Raw genomic sequence first — 22,371 nt, 5'->3', positions numbered from 1 at the left:
GTTAGGGTTAGGGTTAGGGTCAGGGCTGCCCTTGGTCCCAGCTCACAAAGGACCAACGCCACTCCGTTGTTATGTACAAAAGTCTTTATTGGAGTTCATTTCCGTTTCCACAGCCGCAGCGCGCAGCCCTACGTCTGAAACTCTAGACCGCTGAAACTCCGTCTGAGTCCATTCCTCCCAGACACCAGTTTAAGACCTAGCAGGGCAGCAGTTGAAGAAAGAGCAAAAAAGGTTTTCTTGTGTGTGTGTGTTTCTTTGTGGCTGATTAGCTGTTCTCCCTGTGCAAAGGTCAGAGGGGGCAGGGTTTCTGTTAAGGCAGGGGATTAGCTGTGGGAGGAGCTTATCAGACCTAGCAGGGCAGTGGCGCGCGCCTAGTGGCGTGCGCAGTTCAATCCATCTTTTAGATTTAGGGGAGCTAGTCTCAAACGTTTGTTGGGGGAGACCTAGGTTTTTTTCTTGTGGGGGGAGTTATTTGTCCTGTCTTCACGCTTTTTATGATGGAGGACCGCTGTAGCCACCCCCAACAACACGTTCTCAGGATGGAGGGGGAGGGAACAGCTGCAGTCGCCTGCAGTTCCTGGGCAATGTTTGCCATCTTGCCAAAGGTTGCAGGCAGCTTTACCTGCAGCAATTGCATGTTGATTGCCCTCTTAAAAGACAAAGTCCAGCAACTGGAGGAACGTGTAGCTACGCTCCAAAGAATTAGAGAGCTGGAGCTCTTCTTGGAAGCAACAGAGCACACCGTCTCCACCAAGGAGGAGACAGGGGACTCCCCTGAGAAGGAGGCTAATTCACCAACACAGGAGCCAGATATATGGAGAAACGTGACTCTAAGACGTAGGAGGCCCAGGGTTTGCTCTGATTGTTTAGAAATACACAATCGCTTTGAGGTCCTCTCCCCTAGCATGGAAGACGAAGAGCAGACTCCATTTGAGGATCTCTCCCTCATTACAGTCGATCAGGTATATGAAGACGAGCAGCAAAGTCAGTCCTCAGGGAATGTGCAGGCGACCTTGGAACGGACAGCTCACAGAAGAACCCCGACCAAACCTAAGAGGAGGCGTGTAGTGGTGATAGGGGATTCCCTACTGAGGGGAACAGAAGCAGTGATCTGTGGGCCTGACAAGATGTCTCGGGAAGTGTGCTGTCTCCCCGGGGCTAAGATCCAAGATGTAACTGAACGACTGCAAGGAATCATAAAACCCACTGACGAATACCCCTTCCTCTTGGTTCATGTGGGAACCAATGACACTGCAAGCTATAGCCTCCAGAAGATCAAAAGAGACTAGGAAGCTCTTGGCAGGAAATTGAAGCAACTAAATGCACAAATTGTCATCTCATCTGTCCTCCCAGTTGAACGACATGGCCCAGGGAGAGAGGAAAAAATCGTGGAAGTGAACAGCTGGCTTCGCAAATGGTGTAAACAGGAACGGTTTGGATTCTTAGATCATGGACTGCAGTTTCTTGAAGATGGACTTCTGGCAAGCGATGGGCACCTCACAACGGTTGGGAGAAATGTTTTTGCCAAAAATCTCAGAAACCTTATCAGGAGGGCTTTAAACTGACTAATGTGGGGGAGGGAGACAGTGCTCCTGAAGGTAGGAGTCTATCAGTTGATGAAGATGATCATCCAAATGTCATAGACCAAATGGAGGAAACAGCACGCAGACCTAGTGATGGGAGGAAAAAATCCTTAAATAAGAGACACGGGGGAATGATTAATGGACTTCAATGTCTGTACACTAATGCGCAAAGCATGGGAAATAAACAAGATGAGCTTGAGCTCTTGGTACAGCAAACTAAATATGACATAATAGGCATCACTGAAACCTGGTGGGATAAGTCCCACGATTGGAATGTAATAATGGGGGGGGGGGATACAATCTATTTCAGAGAAACAGACCAGACAAGAAAGGAGGAGGAGTGGCGTTATATGTCAGGGATGTGTATACCTGTGAAGAGATCCAAGATTTAGCTCCTCAAAGCCAAAGTGAGAGCATTTGGGTCAAAATTAAGGGAGAGAAGAATAACAGAGATCTCATTGTGGGAGTTTACTATAGATCCCCAAGCCAAACGGAGGACATAGATGATGCCTTCCCGGAACAGATGGCCAAGCATGCAAAAGGAAGGGAGATAGTAGTAATGGGGGACTTCAATTACCCGGATATTTGTTGGATGTCAAACTCAGCCAAGAGCATAAGGTCAAACAGATTCCTCACTGGCCTTGCAGACAACTTCATTGTCCAGAAAGTGGGAGAAGCAACAAGAGGAACAGCCATTTTAGATCTGGTCCTAACCAATGTTGATGACCTGGTTAGTGGGGTAGAAGTGGAAGGATCATTAGGCGCGAGTGATCATGCTCTTCTGAAGTTTACTATACAGCGGAAAGGAGCAGCCAAGCATACTAGGACTCAATTTCTTGACTTTAAGAAAGCCGACTTCATAAAACTTAGGGAAGTGCTGGGTGAGATCCCATGGACAGTAATACTAAAAGGAAAGGGAGTTCATGATGGCTGGGAGTTTGTTAAGAGGGAGATAGTAAAAGCACAACGTCAGGCAATACCAATGAGACGGAAACATGGAAGGTGCTTAAAGAAGCCAGGGTGGCTATCTAAAGAACTTTTAACTGAGTTAAGATTAAAAAAGGATGTGTACAAAAAATGGAAAAGGGGGGAAACCACCAAAGAGGAATTAAAACAAATAGCCAGCACGTGTAGACACAAAGTCAGAAAAGCTAAAGCACAGAATGAACTCAGGCTGGCTAGAGAGGTTAAAAGCAACAAAAAAGGCTTTTATGGGTATGTTTGTAGCAGAAGGAAGAACAAAGAAACAGTGGGGTCACTCAGAGGAGAAGATGGTGAAATGCAAACAGGGGACACAGAAAGGGCTGAACTCCTCAATGCCTTCTTTGCCTCAGTCTTCTCCGATAAAGAAAACAATGCCCGACCTGAAGAATTTGGAGCAAATGATTCAGCAAAGGAAACACAGCCCAGAATAACTAAGGAGATAGTACAAGAATACTTGGCTAGTTTAGATGTATTCAAGTCTCCAGGGCCAGATGAACTGCATCCAAGAGTATTAAAAGAACTGGCAGATGTGATCTCAGAACCACTGGCAGTCATCTTTGAGAATTCCTGGAGAACAGGCGAAGTCCCGGCAGACTGGAGGAGGGCAAATGTTGTCCCTATTTTCAAAAAGGGGAAAAGAGAGGACCCAAATAATTACCGCCCAGTCAGTCTGACATCAATAGCAGGGAAGATTCTGGAGCAGATCATTAAGCAAGCAGTCTGTGAGCACCTAGAAAGGAATGCTGTGATCACCAATAGTCAGCATGGATTTCTGAAAAATAAGTCATGTCAGACTAACCTGATCTCGTTTTTTGACAGAATTACAAGCCTGGTAGATGAAGGGAACGCAGTGGATGTAGCCTACCTTGATTTCAGCAAGGCATTTGACAAGGTGCCCCATGATATTCTTGTAAAGAAGCTGGTAAAATGTGGTCTTGACTATGCTACCACTCAGTGGATTTGTAACTGGCTGACTGACCGAACCCAAAGGGTGCTCATCAATGGTTCCTCTTCATCCTGGAGAAGAGTGACTAGTGGGGTGCCACAGGGTTCTGTCTTGGGCCCGGTCTTATTCAACATCTTTATCAATGACTTGGATGATGGACTCAAGGGCATCCTGATCAAATTTGCAGATGACACCAAACTGGGAGGGGTGGCTAACACCCCAGAGGACAGGATCACACTTCAAAACGACCTTGACAGATTAGAGAACTGGGCAAAAATAAACAAGATGAATTTTAACAGGGAGAAATGTAAAGTATTGCACTTGGGCAAAAAAAAATGAGAGGCACAAATACAAGATGGGTGACACCTGGCTTGAGAGCAGTACATGTGAAAAGGATCTAGGAGTCTTGGTTGACCACAAACTTGACATGAGCCAACAGTGTGACGCGGCAGCTAAAAAAGCCAATGCAATTCTGGGCTGCATCAATAGGAGTATAGCATCTAGATCAAGGGAAGTAATAGTGCCACTGTATTCTGCTCTGGTCAGACCTCACCTGGAGTACTGTGTCCAGTTCTGGGCACCACAGTTCAAGAAGGACACTGACAAACTGGAACGTGTCCAGAGGAGGGCAACGATGCCTTATGAGGAACGGCTAAGGGAGCTGGGCATGTTTAGCCTGGAGAAGAGGAGGTTAAGGGGTGATATGATAGCCATGTTCAAATATATAAAAGGATGTCACATAGAGGAGGGAGAAAGGTTGTTTTCTGCTGCTCCGGAGAAGCGGACACGGAGCAATGGATCCAAACTACAAGAAAGAAGATTCCACCTAAACATTAGGAAGAACTTCCTGACAGTAAGAGCTGTTTGACAGTGGAATTTGCTGCCAAGGAGTGTGGTGGAGTCTCCTACTTTGGAGGTCTTTAAGCAGAGGCTTGACAACCATATGTCAGGAGTGCTCTGATGGTGTTTCCTGCTTGGCAGGGGGTTGGACTCGATGGCCCTTGTGGTCTCTTCCAACTCTATGATTCTATGATTCTATGACTGTAAACTCTTCCAATATGCAGTTACAGCTGCAAGGATTTTACTGGCCCAGAAATGGAAACAAGAGGAAATGCTGACTATTGAAGATTGGAGACTGAAACTGACAGACTATGCAGAATTGGACAAGCTAACTGGGGAAATTAGATATCTTAAGGACCAAAAGTTCATCGAAGACTGGGGGAAATTTGTAGAATATCTGAAAAATACATGTGATGTGCAAACAACGTTAGTGATACAGTGGTGCCCCGCAAGACGAATGCCTCGCAAGACGAAAAACTCGCTAGACGAAAGAGTTTTCCATTTTTTGAGTCGTTCCGCAAGACGAATTTCCCTATGGGCTTGCTTTGCAAGACGAAACGTCTTGCGAGTTCTTGCGAGTTTGTTTCCTTTTTCTTAAAGCCGGTAAGCCGCTAATAGCCGCTAAGCCGCTAAGCCGCTAATAGCCGTGCTTCGCAAGACAAAAAAACCGCAAGACGAAGAGACTCGCGGAACGGATTAATTTCGTCTTGCGAGGCACCACTGTATTTCAAGAAGCACTGTGAAATTTGAGATGTATTGTTATAAAAAAATAATAGAAGTGGGAGGGAAGACTAAAGACAATACTAAGGAGAAGGAATGTGTAATTAAGAGGTAATGATGGATGATTGTCAGAGAAGCTGAAGGAAGTCCAAAAAGAGAGAATTTATTTGTTAAAAATTGGATAAAATTGTATATCTGTGTTGTAAATCAATAAAAATTATTATAAAAAACACACAAGTGAACAGCAGAGAACTGGCACGAGTAACGCTGACACCAAACCCTACATACATTAAGCAAAATAGAAACAGGTTCACCACACTTTCTCATGCTGGTCTTCTTTTATCTTCTTTCAGCTGCCTATGGTTGTGAAGGAGATTTACAACCATCTCCATCAGATCCTCGACACCCACACTAAGGATCAGACGCTTTCGGCTCTTGTCAGCCTAGCCACCAAGCGCCTGCAGCCAGTCGTAGACAGCCTGTTGGACTGCTCGATGGAGTGTGATGAGTAAGTTTTTGTGATGTGAAAATGGGGAGGGCTAGATTTAAGGGGTTTCTTAATTTATATTTATTTATATTGAATTTCGTACTTGCAAAAAATTGTGCTCCAAGTTGTGGTTTCTTTCTTTGCTAATGTATGTGCAATATAAAGAAAATATCAAAGGCCTGACTTTTTTTAAGAAAAGGAAAAATGAAAAATTCTGTTTTGAAAAATTGCAGAAGTGCCGCAGAGATCTGGAAGGCGTTGGTTGCCAATCCGTATTCCAGCGTCAAGCTGCTGAGACCCCTCCTGAAAAGGCTGCAGGATGCAGACCCCAAAGCGGAAGTCACTTCCAGGCGACGCAGCACTTCTCAAATGCCAATGGCGGTCAGTTTCTCTCTCCTGGATTGTTTTGAATGGGAGCTGGATGGGGCTGGGGGCTTCTTGCTGGGAGGGGGGTGCATCTTCATAAGTGGTCCATCCTGTGAGCACCTGCTTTGTATGCAGAAGGGCCCCAGCATCTCCATGTCGGGGAGTCCCTCGCCTGAAACCCTGGGCAGCCACTGCTAGTCAGTGTAGACAACACTGAGTGAGATGGACCGAGGCTCTGAGTCGCGTCTGAGTCTGAGATCTTGATCTGATGATGACCTCTGCTGAATGCCGTTCTCCTCTCCTTGTCCCTCCAGGCTACCAACGCTCTGTGTCATATCCTGTCGTTCCCTGAGGCTGCAGGTATCCTGAAGAGCAAGTTCCACCACCTGCTGTTTGCACTAAGCACTCAGATCTGTTTTGTCCATGAGGCGAGAAGAAGAGGTTCGAGGGCGACAAGTCTAATCCCCGAGCCCTCTTCGCATCTCGATCTGCTGACGTGAGGGACCTGCTAATGTATTTGGGGGGGCCCTCCCTTCTCTCTCTGACCCATAGGCTCAGCCCTCCCCCAAGAGATAGGCTTCATTTGGACATGGAGGTTCTGCTTAGGTTAGATAGCTAGGAGACCCAGGCTTCCCCAACCCCTGTGCTCTTCAGTCGCTTTGGACCACAACTGCCACCAGCCCCAGCCAGCATAACTGGGCTGAAGATGGGAGTTGTAGCCAAGGACACTAGGATGGGAGAGGATGCTGGAGGCTCTCCCGCACGATGGGCTGATTTGGGTGTGGTGGGACTCACGTGTCATGAAACCTTAAGTCTCCATCACAGCCAAAAGGTTGCCGCTTGTGCTGGAAACATGGGGGAGGCTGCAGGGGGTGATGGTTGGGGTTGGACTGCAAGATGTCAAGGACCTAAAACTCCCCAGATGAACATACCCAGACCTTGTGCTCATCATCGGAAGCCCCTCTTCACGTGTGCCTCCTCCACACAAGAAGGGGCCTTTTCTGTGGTGGCTCCCCATTAGTGGGTTGCTCTCCCCAGAGGGGCTTGCCTGGTGCCTTTAGATGCCAGGCAAAAATGGTCCTCTTCAATCAGGCCATTGGCTGATTAACCTCCTATGCCCTTTCAACTGTGTTTGTTGGAGGGAGAGGAGTTATTGGTTTGCTTTGGTTCTTGTTTTTATTCTGTATTTTGTGCTTTTTAACTTGCATTTTTATGTTGTGAACTGCTCGGAGATCTACAGGTGAAGGGCAGTATACAAATTTTTAAAATATAATCTTCTTAATTCCTTCACTTGACTCAGGATCGCTGTGCAGGCCCTGAAACAACTGATTGGGCGTCTTGAATACCTTGACGATTTGGAGTTTTTGGGGTTGCAAAGCTGCTGGGATATGCTGTCAAGTCCAGAAAGCTTTTTCAAAGGCATTCGTCTTCTGGCAAGGTAAGAAGGTGAAAAGGACTGGCAGGTGAGGCATGAAGAGCAAGGCCTGCTTTCTGGGGGAAATGGGGATAAACTTCTTATTTATTTCAGAAAATGTACCTGTCATGGGCTCAGGGGCTGAGCCACAGGGGAAGGAGGAGATGGAGAGCGAAGGGGAACAATCTGAGGGGAGTTCAGGAGGGTATGCCAGTGATCAGAGGGATTCCATGAGTCTCTCCAGCGAATCAGAGGATTCCCAGAAGGGGGCCCCCAGAGGCAGGGCAAGGGGGGCCAGTGGGGAGTCTCCAAGCGGCAGCTGGAAATCAGGGGTAGCTTCCCCACCAGAGCGTAGCGGGGGGGGGGGGAGAATCCCAAGGGTTAAAACAAGAGCCTCCTGCAGGAGGAGAGAGTGAGGCTGGACTGACCACGCCTCCGTCAGAGAGTGGAGGGGCGGAGGGAAGAGCAGGTCCGGCCAGCCTCCCTGAAGGAGAAAGCAGTGAGGGGAGCAGTGTAGCCGTTAGGAGGAAAGTAGGCAGCTGGGCGCGCGCGCCAAGTTCAACTGTGGAGGCGCGCGGGCCAGCAGAAAACCCGGATTGGGAGCCAGGTCCTAAAGCCCGCCGGAAGGGTGGGGAGGAGTCAGAAGAATCCGCCTCCGAAGAAAGTAGGAAGGAGGTAACCCCAGAGGGCAGGAGGACCCGGAGGAGAAAGGAGCAGAAGGAGGAGAGGAAAAGGTGGAGCAAAGCTCGGGTCTTGAACTGGTGTAGGGGAGGGGAGGAGTCAGACGGAGCTTCGCCGGTCTAAGGACTCAGACGTAGTGCTGCGCGCCACGGATGTCAAACCAACAATGAAACACAATAAAGACTTTTGTTTATAAAGAGCAACTGGCGTTGGTCCTCTGTGAGCTAGGACCTGAGGCAGCGCTGACAGTACCATATTGTTCACTCTATAAGACGCAATTTTCCCCTCCTAAAAAGTAAGGGGAAATGTGTGTGCGTCTTATGGAGCGAATGCAGGTGGGAGGCTCTGCTCAGCGTTCAAGTAACCTGGTGGTGGTGGTTGTTGCGCAGGAACACTGAGCGGTTCTTCCTGCCAGCTTCAGGCTTGTGAATCCTTTGCTCTTACTCTTATGTTTCAGGACCTTGTTCACCTCCTCGACCAAAGAGTACAGGAGGATTTCCCGATTGGCAAGAGAATATATGTGCAGTCCAAACAATAAAAAGAGAGCCATCGGCATGGCGTTTTACTTTGAGGTAGGAACTGGAAACAGGGAATGCCTGTTCTAATGTCTCTTTTATATATATATATATATATAAATATTTATTAAGATTTTACAAATTATATCAAACAAAACAATACACACAAACACAAAAAAGAACAAGTATAATTTCAAAACCTTATTTTCTTAAAACTTACTTCCCCGACCTCCTCATACCTCCCCTTTCTGCATTCCCATTTCAAATATTTAGTTCAGCAAATCCTCACCCTTAATTTTATCTAATTGTCGACCTTTCTTTTCTTTTAACTTAATCTTTACTGCTGTACTCCATTTAATTTCTAAAACCACATCATTCTAGCACTCATTAATTTTACAATGTTTCTTAAGATAGTTCTTAAATTTCTTCCAATCTTCTTCTGCCGTCTCTTTCCCCTGGTCCCGGATTCTGCCAGTCATTTCTGCTAGTCCCATATAGTCAATCACCTTCATCTGCCATTCTTCCAAGGTGGGTAGATCTTGTGTCTTCCAATACTTCGCGATGAGTATTCTTGCTGCTGTTGTAGCATACATAAAGAATGTTCTATCTTTCTTTGGCACCAATTGGCCGACAATGCCCAGGAGAAAGGCCTCTGGTTTCTTAAGGAAGGTATATTTAAATACCATTTTCATTTAATTATATAGCATTTCCCAGAAAGCCTTAATCTTTGGGCATGTCCACCAAAGGTGAAAAAAAGTATTCTTGCTGCTGTTGTAGCATACATAAAGAATGTTCTATCTTTCTTTGGCATCAATTGGCCGACAATGCCCAGGAGAAAGGCCTCTGGTTTCTTAAGGAAGGTATATTTAAATACCATTTTCATTTAATTATATAGCATTTCCCAGAAAGCCTTAATCTTTGGGCATGTCCACCAAAGGTGAAAAAAAGTATCTTCAGTTTCTTTACATTTCCAACATTTATTATCAGGCAAGTGGTAAATTTTTGCAAGCTTGACTGGGGTCATGTACCACCTATAAATCATTTTCATAATATTTTCCTTTAAGGCATTACATGCCGTAAATTTCATACCGGTGTTCCACAACTGTTCCCAGTCAGCAAACATAATGTTATGACCAATATCTTGTGCCCACTTTATCATAGCTGATTTCACTGTTTCATCTTGTGTATTCCATTTCAACAGCAAGTTATACATTCTTGGCAAGTTCTTAGTATTGGGTTCTATCAGTTCTGTTTCTAATTTTGATTTTTCCACCTGGAAGCCAATTTTCCTGTCCAACTTAAAAACCTCCATTATTTGGTAATAATGGAGCCAGTCTCTCACTTTGTCTTTTAATTTCTCAAAACTCTGCAATTTAAATTTATCCCCCTCTTGTTCCAAAATTTCCCAATATTTCGGCCATTTGGCCTCCATATTGAGTTTTTTCACAGCCTTAGCTTCCATTGGTGACAACCACCTTGGGGTTTTATTTTCCAACAGGTCTTTATATCTAATCCAGACATTATATAATGCTTTCCTGACAATATGATTTTTAAAAGCTTTGTGAGCTTTAACCTTGTCATACCATAAATATGCATGCCACCCAAAAATATTGTTAAAACCTTCTAAATCCAAAATGTCTGTGTTCTCAAGAAGCAGCCAGTCTTTCAACCAGCAGAAAGCTGCTGATTCATAGTAAAGTTTAAAGTCCGGCAGGGCAAATCCCCCTCTTTCTTTTGCATTAGTTAAAATCTTAAGTTTTATTCTGGGTTTCTTGCCCTGCCAGACAAATTTCGAGATATCTTTCTGCCACTTCTTGAAACAATCCATCTTGTCCACGATTTGCAATGTTTGAAACAAAAACAACATTCTAGGCAATACATTCATTTTGATCACAGCAATACGGCCCAACAGTGAAAGCTTCAAATTTGACCATATTTCGAGATCCTTTTTTACTTCCGGCCAGCATTTCTCATAATTGTCTTTAAATAAATTCACATTTTTAGCTGTCATGTTAATCCCCAAGTATTTCACTTTCTTAACCACAGTTAAACCCATTTCATTCTTGAACCTCTCCCTTTCAGTATTTTTTCTCTAATACCTTAGTCTTTAATTTATTCAGTTTAAATCCTGCGACTTGACCAAACTCTTGAATTAATTCTAAGACTCTTTTAGTACTAGTGTCTGGCTCTTGTAATGTAAGTACCAAGTCATCTGCGAATGCTCTCAGTTTGTACTGTTTAACTCTGACCTGTACCCCTTTAACCAGCTGGTCCCTTCTAATCATGTTCAGCAAAACCTCCAGGACCGATATAAAAGGCAATTATTTCTAATGTTTCTTATGGTTTCTTTATTCCTCGCAATTTAACTGTCAAATGTTCTTTAGCATTTACACATTTTTTATTTAATTGTACAACTTCAGCTGCATTCACTGCTGTCAGGGCTGCCTCAGGTCTCAGCTCACGAAAGACCAACGCCAAATTCTTCTTATATACAAGGACATTTATTGCAGTTCATAGTAAGTTCCACCACCGAGGCGCGCAGCCCCCACGTCTGTTAACCTTAGACGGCAGAAGTCCCCTCTGAATCCGTCCCTCCCCTACACCAGTTTAAGAGGCTTACGCTGCTCCACCTCTTTCTCTCTTTCCTTTTCCGCAGGGTCCTTCTGCCCGCTGGGGTTCCGCTTCTTCGGGATTCTCCTGACACTGAATCCTCAGACTGCTCTCCCCCCCTCCTGCGTTCTTTGGGCCCTGGCTCCTCCCCCGGGCTCCCTGTACTTCCGCGCGCCTCTACATTTGAACTTGGCACGCGCGCCCAACCTCTAACCTTCCTTTTGACAGTTATGCTAGTCTCCTCACTGCCCTCCTCCCCTTCCGGGAGAATGGCTTGCTCTGAGCCCTCCTCCTTCTCTGCTGCCGGAGCTGTTTCCCCTGACACACTGGAACCTCCCCCCCCTTCGCTGGGCTCTGGTGGGGAAGCCGGCCCTGATTCCCAGCTGCTGCTTTGGGGTCCCCTGCTGGCCCCCCGCTCCTGACACTCTCCCCCTGGGGCTCCCCTTGCCCTGACCATGGGCGCCCCCTTCTCGGAATCCTCTGATTCGCTGGAGAGACTCATGGAATCCCTTGCGTCATCGTCATCCTCTTCCTTGCTGTCCTGGGATTCCTCTCCATCGCTCTCCATCTCCTGCCTTCCCTGTGCCTCTGTCCCTGTACCCCTGACAACTGCTATCATGTCTAATATATATGGACAATGTTTTTTTGATAGAAGATGAATGCATACATAATAAAAGATGCACTTACAGTGGCTTTGCTCCAACTTAGGGGATGTCTGACTCCGATACGGACACTTCCATGACCTAGTGCGCAAGTTACTGCAGGCAGCAATCATACAGGTATTCCGTTAATGGATGGACAAGTCTTCACCTTTGGAAGGCTAAGATTTTTCTTAAAATTACATTTTTATATGTACTATTGGAAACACCTTAAAGCTGGTATAAATTCATATGTATTTATTTTTGCCTGCTTTAAAGATTGATTTTTGTGTGTTCTGCCAGTTAGACCACCTGTGCTGCTGCCGCTGTTCTGCCAGTTAGACCACCTGTGCTGCTGCCGCTGTTCTGCCAGTTAGACCACCTGTGCTGCTGCCGCTGCTCTGCCAGTTAGACCACCTGTGCTGCTGCCGCTGTTCTGCCAGTTAGACCACCTGTGCTGCTGCCGCTGTTCTGCCAGTTAGACCACCAGTGCTGCTGCCACTGCCTCTTCTGGCTGCCAAAGCCTCAGCGACCTGCGCTGCTGCCGCAGCCCCTTCTGGCTATCAAAGCCTCGATGAACTGCGCTGCTGCCACTGCCTCTACTGGCTGTCAAAGCCTCAACAATCTGCGCTGCTGCCGCTGCCTCTCTGGCTGTCAAAGCCTCAATGACCTGCTCTGCTGCTGGAGCCCCCTCTGGCTGTCAAAGCCTCGACAACCTGTGCTGCTGCCACAGCCTCTTCTGGCCAGCAAAGCCTCAACTATTTACGCTGCTGCCTCTGCCTCTCTGTCCGTCAAAGCCTCAACGACCTGTGCTGCTGCAGCAGCCCCTTCTGGCTGTCAAAGCCTCAACGACCTGCGCTGCTGCCGCTGTCTCTTCTGGCTGTCAAAGCCTCCACGACTTGCGCTGCTGCCACTGCCCCTTCTGGCTGTCAAAGCCTCAACAACCTGCGCTGTTGCCGCTGCCCCTTCTGGCTGTCAAAGCCTCGACGACCTGCACTGCTACCTCTGCCCCTTTTTTTTTTTTTTTGCATTTTAAAATTTTATTGGTTTCCAACCAATTATACATTTTATCCATGTTACAACATTCTTATCCATTTTTGACTTCCTTCAACGTTACTGACAATCATTCGTAGTTATCCTTTCTTACACATTCCATTCTTACATATTGCCATTTTTCCTCCCTTCATTCATTATTTCTAATAGACAATACTTATTAAGTCTTTACAGTGCCTCTTTAAAACCCACTAGCGTTGTATTTACATCACAGTTATTTTCCAGATAACCCACAAATTTCCCCCAGTCTTGAATAAACTTTTGGTCTTTAGTATATCTAATTTTCCCTGTTAACCTGTCAAGTTCTACATATTCTGTCAATTTTTCTCTCCACTCTTCCACAGTTGGGATTTCCTCCTGCTTCCATCTCTGAGCTAACACAATTCTAGCAGCCGTTACCGCATACTGGAAAAGCTTGCGATCTTTCTTTTCAATATCCTTTCTTACAATACCCAGTAGGAAGGTTTCTGGTTTTTTAGCAAAGGTGTATCTCAGCATCTTTTTCATTTCGTTGTAAATCTCCTCCCAAAAACTTTTAATTTTTTTACATTCCCACCATTGATGGTAGAATGTCCCTTCTTTCTGTCTACACTTCCAACATTTATTGTCTACCTTATACATCTTTGCCAGCTTCACTGGTGTCATATACCACCTGTAAAGCATCTTCATCATGTTTTCTTTCAGTAGGGTACACGCCGTGAATTTTATATTCACCTTCCATAATCTAACCCAGTCTTCCAATTGGATACTGTATCCAAAGTCCCTCGCCCACTGAACCATCACTGATTTCACTTCTTCGTCCTTCGTATTCCATTCCAGCAGTATTTTATACATTTTTGACAGATTTTTATGTTCATTATTTATTATCTCTTTTTGGTATCTAGATTCTTTTTCCTCATAACCCCTTTCCTTCACCTCTTTTTTAAACATTTCATTAATCTGAAAATAGTGCAGCCAATCGTATGTAAAACCTTTGACTTGGTCGTATGATTTTATTTTCCACTTTCCTCCTTCGTTGGTCACCATTTCTTCGTATTTCCCCCACTTTCCTCTCATATTGATTTTCTTTACCCCCATTATCTCTAACGGGGATAGCCAGTGGGGGGTTTTTGGTTCTAGTATATTTTTATATCTATCCCAGACCTCTATTAACGCGCCTCTGAAAACATGGTCACCAAACCCCTTGTGGATCTTCTTTTTGTCGCACCATAGGTACGCGTGCCACCCGAATCTGTTATTATATCCTTCCAAATCTAGAAGTTCTTTATTTTCCAACTTTACCCACTCTTTCAACCAGCACAAACATGCTGCCTCGTAATACAGTCTCATGTCCGGTAGGGAGAAGCCACCTCTTTCTTTTATTTCTGTCAATAATTTAAATTTAATTCTGGGCTTCTTCCCTTCCCAGACGTATCTTGAAATCATCTTTTGCCAATCTCTGAAATCTTTTGTACCTTTTATAATGGGTATAGTTTGAAATAAAAATAACAACTTAGGGAGCACCATCATCTTAACCATTGATATTCGTCCCCAGAATGATAATTTCATTCTGGCCCAGGTCTCCATATCTTTTTTTATTCTATTCCAAACTGGGGTGTAGTTGTTTTGATATAAATCAATATTCTTTCCAGAGAGCCATATTCCCAAGTACTTAACCTTTCTAACTACCTCAATCCCTGTTCTTTGCTGCAGTAATTCAATCTTATCCTGATCCAAATTCTTAACAATCATTTTTGTTTTCCCTTTGTTTAATTTAAATCCTGCTATATTACCAAATTTCCCCATCTCGTCCAAAATCTCCTTTATACTTTCTATCGGTTCTTCCACCGTCAGGACCACATCATCTGCATAAGCTTTGACTTTATATTCATTAGCACCTAATGTCACCCCTTTAATTTGTTTGTTTTGTCTTATTGCATTTAATAGGGTTTCCAGAATTACTATAAATAGCAGTGGCGAAAGCGGGCACCCCTGTCTTGTTCCCTTAGCTATTCTAATATCATCAGATATAACATTATTGACTATCAATCTTGCTCTTTGTTCTGTGTAGATTGCCCTTATGCCATTCAAAAATTCCTGGCCCACCTCCATAACCTCTAAGTTTTTCATCATAAAATCCCAGACCACATTATTGAACGCTTTCTCCGCGTCTACAAAAATTAAACATGCTGGTTTATCACACCTACTGGATAGAAATTCGATGATATTAACTATATTTCTTGTGTTATCACGCTACCTCTGCCCCTTCTGGCTGTCAAAGCCTTGACTATCTGCTCTGCTGCAGCAGCCCGTTCTGGCTGTCAAAGCCTCGACAACCTGCGCTGCTGCCGCTGTCTCTTCTGGCTGTCAAAGCCTCCACGACTTGCGCTGCTGCCACTGCCCCTTCTGGCTGTCAAAGCCTCAACAACCTGCGCTGTTGCCGCTGCCCCTTCTGGCTGTCAAAGCCTCGACGACCTGCGCTGCTGCCGCTGTCTCTTCTGGCTGTCAAAGCCTCAACAACCTGCGCTGCTGCCCCTGCCTCTTCTGGCTGTCAAAGCCTCGATGACCTGCTCTGCTGCCGCTGCCCCTTCTGGCTGTCAAAGTCTCGATGACCTGCTATGCTGCCGCTGCCCCTTCTGGCTGTCAAAGCCTCGATGACCTGCGCTGCTGCCTCAGCCCCTTCTGGCTGTCAAAGCCTCGATGACCTGCGCTGCTGCCCCTGCCTCTTCTGCCTCTCAAAGCCTCAACGACCTGTGCTGCTGCCACTGCCTCTTCTGCCTGTCAAAGCCTCAACGATCTGCGCTGCTGCCGCTGCCTCTCTGGCTCTCAAAGCCTCAACGACCTGTGCTGCTGCCGCTGCCCCTTCTAGCTGTCAAAGCCTCCACGACCTGCTATGCTGCCCTTGCCTCTTCTGGCTCTCAAAGCCTCGACGACCTTCGCTGCTGCCACTGCCTCTTCTGGCTGTCAAAGCCTCAAAGATCTGCCCTGCTGCCGCTGCCTCTCTGGCTCTCAAAGGCTCAACGACCTGTGCTGCTGCCGCTGCCCATTCTGGCTGTCAAAGCCTCGATGACCTGCGCTGCTGCCGCTGCCCCTTCTGGCTGTCAAAGTCTCGATGACCTGTGAGACTTCCGGGGTTGACGCGATCTGGGAATGGCGGATTCCCTCCGAGCTCCGGAGGGAATCGGCTCAGCAGGGGACGGGTCTTTGCTGTGCCGGCGACACGGGGACCCTTAAAACCGCAGGCGCGGTGCCTGCGGACTGAAGACTCGGCGGGTGCCTTAAGCGCCCCCCCTGATTCGCCAAGAGCCTTTTTAAAGGCTGCGGAGGGGATACGGGGGGTGGCGCGGCACTGAGAGTCCATCGCTACCTCTGCTGAGCGAAGCCGCGAGCCATGACCGGAGAGCGCTGACTTCCTTCCTTGAAATTCGGCTGAAAAAACAACCCGTGAGTAATTTGGACTTGGCTTTTAAGAAATTTATCCACTGAATTTAAGACGATCGGGGGATGTGCTAAAAGGAAGTCCGCACCCCCTACCTTGCAGACGATCTAGAGCAACGAAAAAAGAACTAAGCTGGAGTGCCTACCCTGTAAAGGGTGAGTTTTAAAAAAGACAGTGACTTCCAAGATTTGGAAATTTTGAGCAGGAGAGAGGAGTGTTGGATGTTTTATGCTCTGTTGTAAACAACCCCCCCTCCCGGGCCCGGGAGCGTCCTGCTTTGGAGCTGGTTTAAGAAGTGCAGAGTTTGACAGCTGTCAAAGCTGTCAAACGGACTGTTAATAGTGGAAAATTGCTACCTAAGTTACCTCTGGATTAAAAAGAGTTACAATTGATCTAAAATTGTTGGAAATAAAGAAACAATAACAAGACAGAGGACTGTTGGGGAAAAGAATACTAAGTAACCAGATTCCCTCTAGAGGGAATTCTGTGGAACTACAATGGCTGTGGATGGAAAGATACTGGGAGAAATCGAAAGGATGTTTTATTTGGTTGGAATCTTACAAGAGCAGACTACGGCTATGAGTGAACAATTGATGACCTTGACTTCTGAAACAAGTAGTCCTGCTGAATGTAACGAGGACCTCAATGAGAAAGAATCCACAGCTGAATCAGAAATGATAATAAAAGAAGAGGAGAAGACAAAACAAGAAAGAGAAGAAGTGGTGTGGGAAAATACTGAGCAGAAGCTGACGCCTGTGGAATACAAACAAGGAGATTATTGGAGTAAATCTACTATAAATCCACGAAAGATGCAGAAGACGAAAGTGGAGGCCCTGGGAGTCTATGAAATTAAGGAATTTAAAATAAAGAAATATAATCGGGGCCTCCACATAGACTCTGACTTTTATTACCTTCAAGATTCATGCCTTGTGGAAACTCTTCAGCAGCTGTTTGCAAATATGGGAAGAGACTTTGGATTGATGGTGAAAGAACTCTTTCGAGATGTGACGACTGGCATAAAGGATTACCAACAAGACCGGCGGAGAGGGACTGAAAGAGACTGGAGGGCCTCGGACGTGAGGAACCCGGGCTAATAACTGTTATTTTGGACATGCTTTGGGAAGGGACGCAAACCGGGGATGGGAGGGAGGGAAAAATTAAGTTCTAACAACACTCATGATTATGGGATTTGGTTAAAAAGATCATTATTCAAGACAAAATGGGAAATCGATGGAAGGGAATTGAGGTCCAACTTAGAAAAAATTAATTTTGTTTGTTTTTATAAAAGGACTAATATTAAGACAGGGAAATGCCAATTTGCTGACATAAATTTGGAAATGGGGATGCAAGAGAGGGGGTAGGGGGAAGTCAATGACCAGGGTTAGGAAATAACATTTTCGGGAAAGTATATATGTTTGTTGTTGTTTTCTGTTTTTTTCTTTGTTTATGTGTTTATTTGTTTTTTGTGTTTTTGTTTTTGTCTATATAAAATGTGAAAACCCAATAAAAATTTTATAAAAAAAACAAAAAACAAAGTCTCGATGACCTGCTATCCTGCCGCTGCCCCTTCTGGCTGTCAAAGCCTTGATGACCTGCGCTGCTGCCGCAGCCCCTTCTGGCTGTCAAAGCCTCGATGACCTGCGCTGCTGCCCCTGCCTCTTCTGCCTGTCAAAGCCTCAACGACCTGTGCTGCTTCCACTGCCTCTTTTGGCTGTCAAAGCATCAATGACCTGCACTGCTGCCACAGCCCCTTCTCACTGTCAACGCCTCGATGACCTGCGCTGCTGCCCCTGCCTCTTCTGGCTGTCAAAGCCTCGACGATCTGCGCTGCTGCCGCTGCCCCTTTTGGCTGTCAAAGCCTTGATGACCTGCTCTGCTGCCACTGCCCCTTATGGCTGTCAAAGCGTCCAAGACCTGCTATGCTGCAGCAGCCCCTTCTGGCTGTCAAAGCCTTGATGACCAGCTCTGCTGCTGCAGTCGCTTCTGGCTGTCAAAGCCTCGATGACCTGTGCTGCTGCCACTGCCTCTTCTGGCTGTCAAAGCCGCGATGACCTGTGCTGCTCTCACTGTTCCTTCTGGCTGTCAAAGCCTCGATGACCTGCGCTGCTGCCTCTGCCTCTTCTGGCTGTCAAAGCCTCGATGACCTGCGCTGCTGCCGCTGCCTCTTCTGGCTGTCAAAGCCTCGACGACCTATGCTGCTGCCTCTGCCTCTTCTGGCTGTCAAAGCCTCGATGACCTGCGCTGCTGCCGCTGCCCCTTCTGGCTGTCAAAGCCTCGACTACCTGCTCTGCTGCCGCAGCCCCTTCTGGCTGTCAAGGCCTCGACGACCTGCTCTGCTGCTGCAGCCCCTTCTGACTGTCAAAGCCTCGACGACCTGCGCGCTGTCAAAGCCTCGACGACCTGCGCTGCTGCCTCTGCCTCTTCTGGTTGTCAAAGCCTCGACTACCTGCTCTGCTGCCGCAGCCCCTTCTGGCTGTCAAGGCCTCGATGACCTGCTCTGCTGCCGCAGCCCCTTCTGGCTGTCAAGGCCTCGATGACCTGCTCTGCTGCCACTGCCCCTTCTGGCTGTCAAAGCCTCGATGACCTGCTCTGCTGCTGCAGCCCCTTCTGGCTGTTAAAGCCTCGATGACCTGCGCTGCTGCCGCTGCCCCTTCTGGCTGTCAAAGTCTCGATGACCTGCTATCCTGCCGCTGCCCCTTCTGGCTGTCAAAGCCTCGATGACCTGCGCTGCTGCTGCAGCCCCTTCTGGCTGTCAAAGCCTCGATGACCTGCGCTGCTGCCCCTGCCTCTTCTGCCTGTCAAAGCCTCAACGACCTGTGCTGCTGCCACTGCCTCTTCTGCCTGTCAAAGCCTCAACGATCTGCGCTGCTGCCGCTGCCTCTCTGGCTCTCAAAGCCTCAAAGACCTGTGCTGCTGCCGCTGCCCCTTCTATCTGTCAAAGCCTCCACAACCTGCTATGCTGCCCCTGCCTCTTCTGGCTCTCAAAGCCTCGACGACCTTCGCTGCTGCCACTGCCCCTTCTGGCTGTCAAAGCCTCGACTACCTGCTCTGCTGCCGCAGCCCCTTCTGGCTCTCAAGGCCTCGACGACCTGCTCTGCTGCTGCAGCCCCTTCTGGCTGTCAAAGCCTCGACGACCTGCGCGCTGTCAAAGCCTCGACGACCTGCGCTGCTGCCTCTGCCTCTTCTGGTTGTCAAAGCCTCGACTACCTGCTCTGCTGCCGCAGCCCCTTCTCACTGTCAAGGCCTTGATGACCTGCTCTGCTGCCGCAGCCCCTTCTGCCTGTCAAGGCCTCGATGACCTGCTCTGCTGCCACTGCCCCTTCTGGCTGTCAAAGCCTCGATGACCTGCTCTGCTGCTGCAGCCCCTTCTGGCTGTCAAAGCCTCGATGACCTGCGCTGCTGCCGCTGCCCCTTCTGGCTGTCAAAGTCTTGATGACCTGCTATCCTGCCACTGCCCCTTCTGGCTGTCAAAGCCTCGATGACCTGCGCTGCTGCCGCAGCCCCTTCTGGCTGTCAAAGCCTCGATGACCTGCGCTGCTGCCCCTGCCTCTTCTGCCTGTCAAAGCCTCAACGACCTGTGCTGCTGCCACTGCCTCTTCTGCCTGTCAAAGCCTCAACGATCTGCGCTGCTGCCGCTGCCTCTCTGGCTCTCAAAGCCTCAAAGACCTGTGCTGCTGCCGCTGCCCCTTCTAGCTGTCAAAGCCTCCACGACCTGCTATGCTGCCCCTGCCTCTTCTGGCTCTCAAAGCCTCAAAGATCTGCCCTGCTGCTGCTGCCTCTCTGGCTCTCAAAGCCTCAACGACCTGTGCTGCTGCCGCTGCCCCTTCTGGCTTTCAAAGCCTCGGTGACCTGTGCTGCTGCCGCAGCCCCTTCTGGCTGTCAAAGCCTCGATGACCTGCTCTGCTTCCTCTGCCTCTTCTGGCTGTCAAAGCCTTGATGACCTGCTCTGCTGCCTCTGCCTCTTCTGGCTGTCAAAGCCTCGATGACCTGCTCTGCTGCCTCTGCCTCTTCTGGCTGTCAAAGCCTCGATGACCTGCGCTGCGGCCTCTGCCCCTTCTGGCTGTCAAAGCCTCGATGACCTGCTATGCTGCCTCTGCCCCTTCTGGCTGTCAAAGCCTCGATGACCTGCTATGCTGCCGCAGCCCCTTCTGGCTGTCAAAGCCTTGATGACCAGCTCTCGCTTCTGGCTGTCAAAGCCTCAATGACCTGCTTTGCTGCCACTGCCCCTTCTGGCTGTCAAAGCCTCGATGACCTGTGCTGCTGCCACTGCCTCTTCTGGCTGTCAAAGCCTCGATGACCTGCGCTGCTGCCACTGCCCCTTCTCTCTGTCAAAGCCTCGATGACCTGTGCTGCTGCCACTGCCTCTTCTGGCTGTCAAAGCCGCGATGACCTGTGCTGCTCTCACTGTTCCTTCTGGCTGTCAAAGCCTCGACGACCTGCGCTGCTGCCGCTGCCCCTTCTGGCTGTCAAAGCCTCGATGACCTGCTCTGCTGCCTCTGCCTCTTCTGGCTGTCAAAGCCTCGATGACCTGCGCTGCTGCCGCTGCCTCTTCTGGCTGTCAAAGCCTCGATGACCTACGCTGCTGCCTCTGCCTCTTCTGGCTGTCAAAGCCTCGATGACCTGCGCTGCTGCCGCTGCCCCTTCTGGCTGTCAAAGCCTCGATGACCTGCTCTGCTTCCTCTGCCTCTTCTGGCTGTCAAAGCCTTGATGACCTGCTCTGCTGCCTCTGCCTCTTCTGGCTGTCAAAGCCTCGATGACCTGCTCTGCTGCCTCTGCCTCTTCTGGCTGTCAAAGCCTCGATGACCTGCGCTGCGGCCTCTGCCCCTTCTGGCTGTCAAAGCCTCGATGACCTGCTATGCTGCCTCTGCCCCTTCTGGCTGTCAAAGCCTCGATGACCTGTTCTCCTGCCTCTGCCTCTTCTGGCTGTCAAAGCCTCGATGACCTGCTCTGCTGCCGCTGCCCCTTCTGGCTGTCAAAGCCTCGACTACCTGCTCTGCTGCCTCTGCCTCTTCTGGCTGTCAAAGCCTCGATGACCTGCTCTGCTGCCTCTGCCTCTTCTGGCTGTCAAAGCCTTGATGACCTGCGCTGCTTCCGCTGCCCCTTCTGGCTGTCAAAGCCTCGACGACCTGCGCTGCTGCCTGTGCCTCTTCTGACTGTCAAAGCCTCGATGACCTGCTCTGCTTCCTCTGCCTCTTCTGGCTGTCAAAGCCTTGATGACCTGCTCTGCTGCCTCTGCCTCTTCTGGCTGTCAAAGCCTCGATGACCTGCTCTGCTGCCTCTGCCTCTTCTGGCTGTCAAAGCCTCGATGACCTGCGCTGCGGCCTCTGCCCCTTCTGGCTGTCAAAGCCTCGATGACCTGCTATGCTGCCTCTGCCCCTTCTGGCTGTCAAAGCCTCGATGACCTGCTCTGCTGCCTCTGCCTCTTCTGGCTGTCAAAGCCTCGATGACCTGCTATGCTGCCGCAGCCCCTTCTGGCTGTCAAAGCCTTGATGACCAGCTCTCGCTTCTGGCTGTCAAAGCCTCAATGACCTGCTTTGCTGCCACTGCCCCTTCTGGCTGTCAAAGCCTCGATGACCTGTGCTGCTGCCACTGCCTCTTCTGGCTGTCAAAGCCTCGATGACCTGCGCTGCTGCCACTGCCCCTTCTCTCTGTCAAAGCCTCGATGACCTGTGCTGCTGCCACTGCCTCTTCTGGCTGTCAAAGCCGCGATGACCTGTGCTGCTCTCACTGTTCCTTCTGGCTGTCAAAGCCTCGACGACCTGCGCTGCTGCCGCTGCCCCTTCTGGCTGTCAAAGCCTCGATGACCTGCTCTGCTGCCGCTGCCTCTTCTGGCTGTCAAAGCCTCGATGACCTGCGCTGCTGCCGCTGCCTCTTCTGGCTGTCAAAGCCTCGATGACCTACGCTGCTGCCTCTGCCTCTTCTGGCTGTCAAAGCCTCGATGACCTGCGCTGCTGCCGCTGCCCCTTCTGGCTGTCAAAGCCTCGATGACCTGCTCTGCTTCCTCTGCCTCTTCTGGCTGTCAAAGCCTTGATGACCTGCTCTGCTGCCTCTGCCTCTTCTGGCTGTCAAAGCCTCGATGACCTGCTCTGCTGCCTCTGCCTCTTCTGGCTGTCAAA

The 22,371-nt window shown here is 48.6% G+C and overlaps 1 protein-coding gene across 4 annotated transcripts in view; it reads left to right on the top strand.

The window, feature by feature from the left end:
• The first annotated feature begins 5,334 nt into the window (after positions 1–5,334).
• Positions 5,335–22,371, top strand: part of LOC309524017 (maestro heat-like repeat-containing protein family member 7) — a 42,355-nt gene continuing 25,318 nt past the window's right edge. For 3 of the 4 annotated variants that reach the window (XR_014215747.1, XR_014215748.1, XR_014215749.1), the window contains exons 1-6: positions 5,335–5,581; positions 5,794–5,941; positions 6,241–6,422; positions 7,227–7,364; positions 8,479–8,593; positions 11,855–11,925. Coding sequence is in view for 1 of the 4 variants with exons in the window: in XM_082208325.1 (XP_082064451.1) it covers positions 5,433–5,581; positions 5,794–5,941; positions 6,241–6,422; positions 7,227–7,364; positions 8,479–8,593; positions 11,855–11,893 (771 nt within the window). In the remaining 3 variants the exon portion in view is untranslated. Of the gene's footprint in view, positions 5,582–5,793; positions 5,942–6,240; positions 6,423–7,226; positions 7,365–8,478; positions 8,594–11,854; positions 12,002–22,371 lie in introns of those variants that run through there. The other variant, XM_082208325.1, reaches the window with a different exon arrangement.

The sequence above is a fragment of the Podarcis vaucheri genome, assembly GCF_965113315.1.
Source record: "Podarcis vaucheri genome assembly, chromosome: Z".
Lineage (NCBI taxonomy): Eukaryota > Metazoa > Chordata > Lepidosauria > Squamata > Lacertidae > Podarcis > Podarcis vaucheri.
Note: the sequence above shows the minus strand (reverse complement) of the source record. Positions and strands in the feature narration are given on the sequence as shown.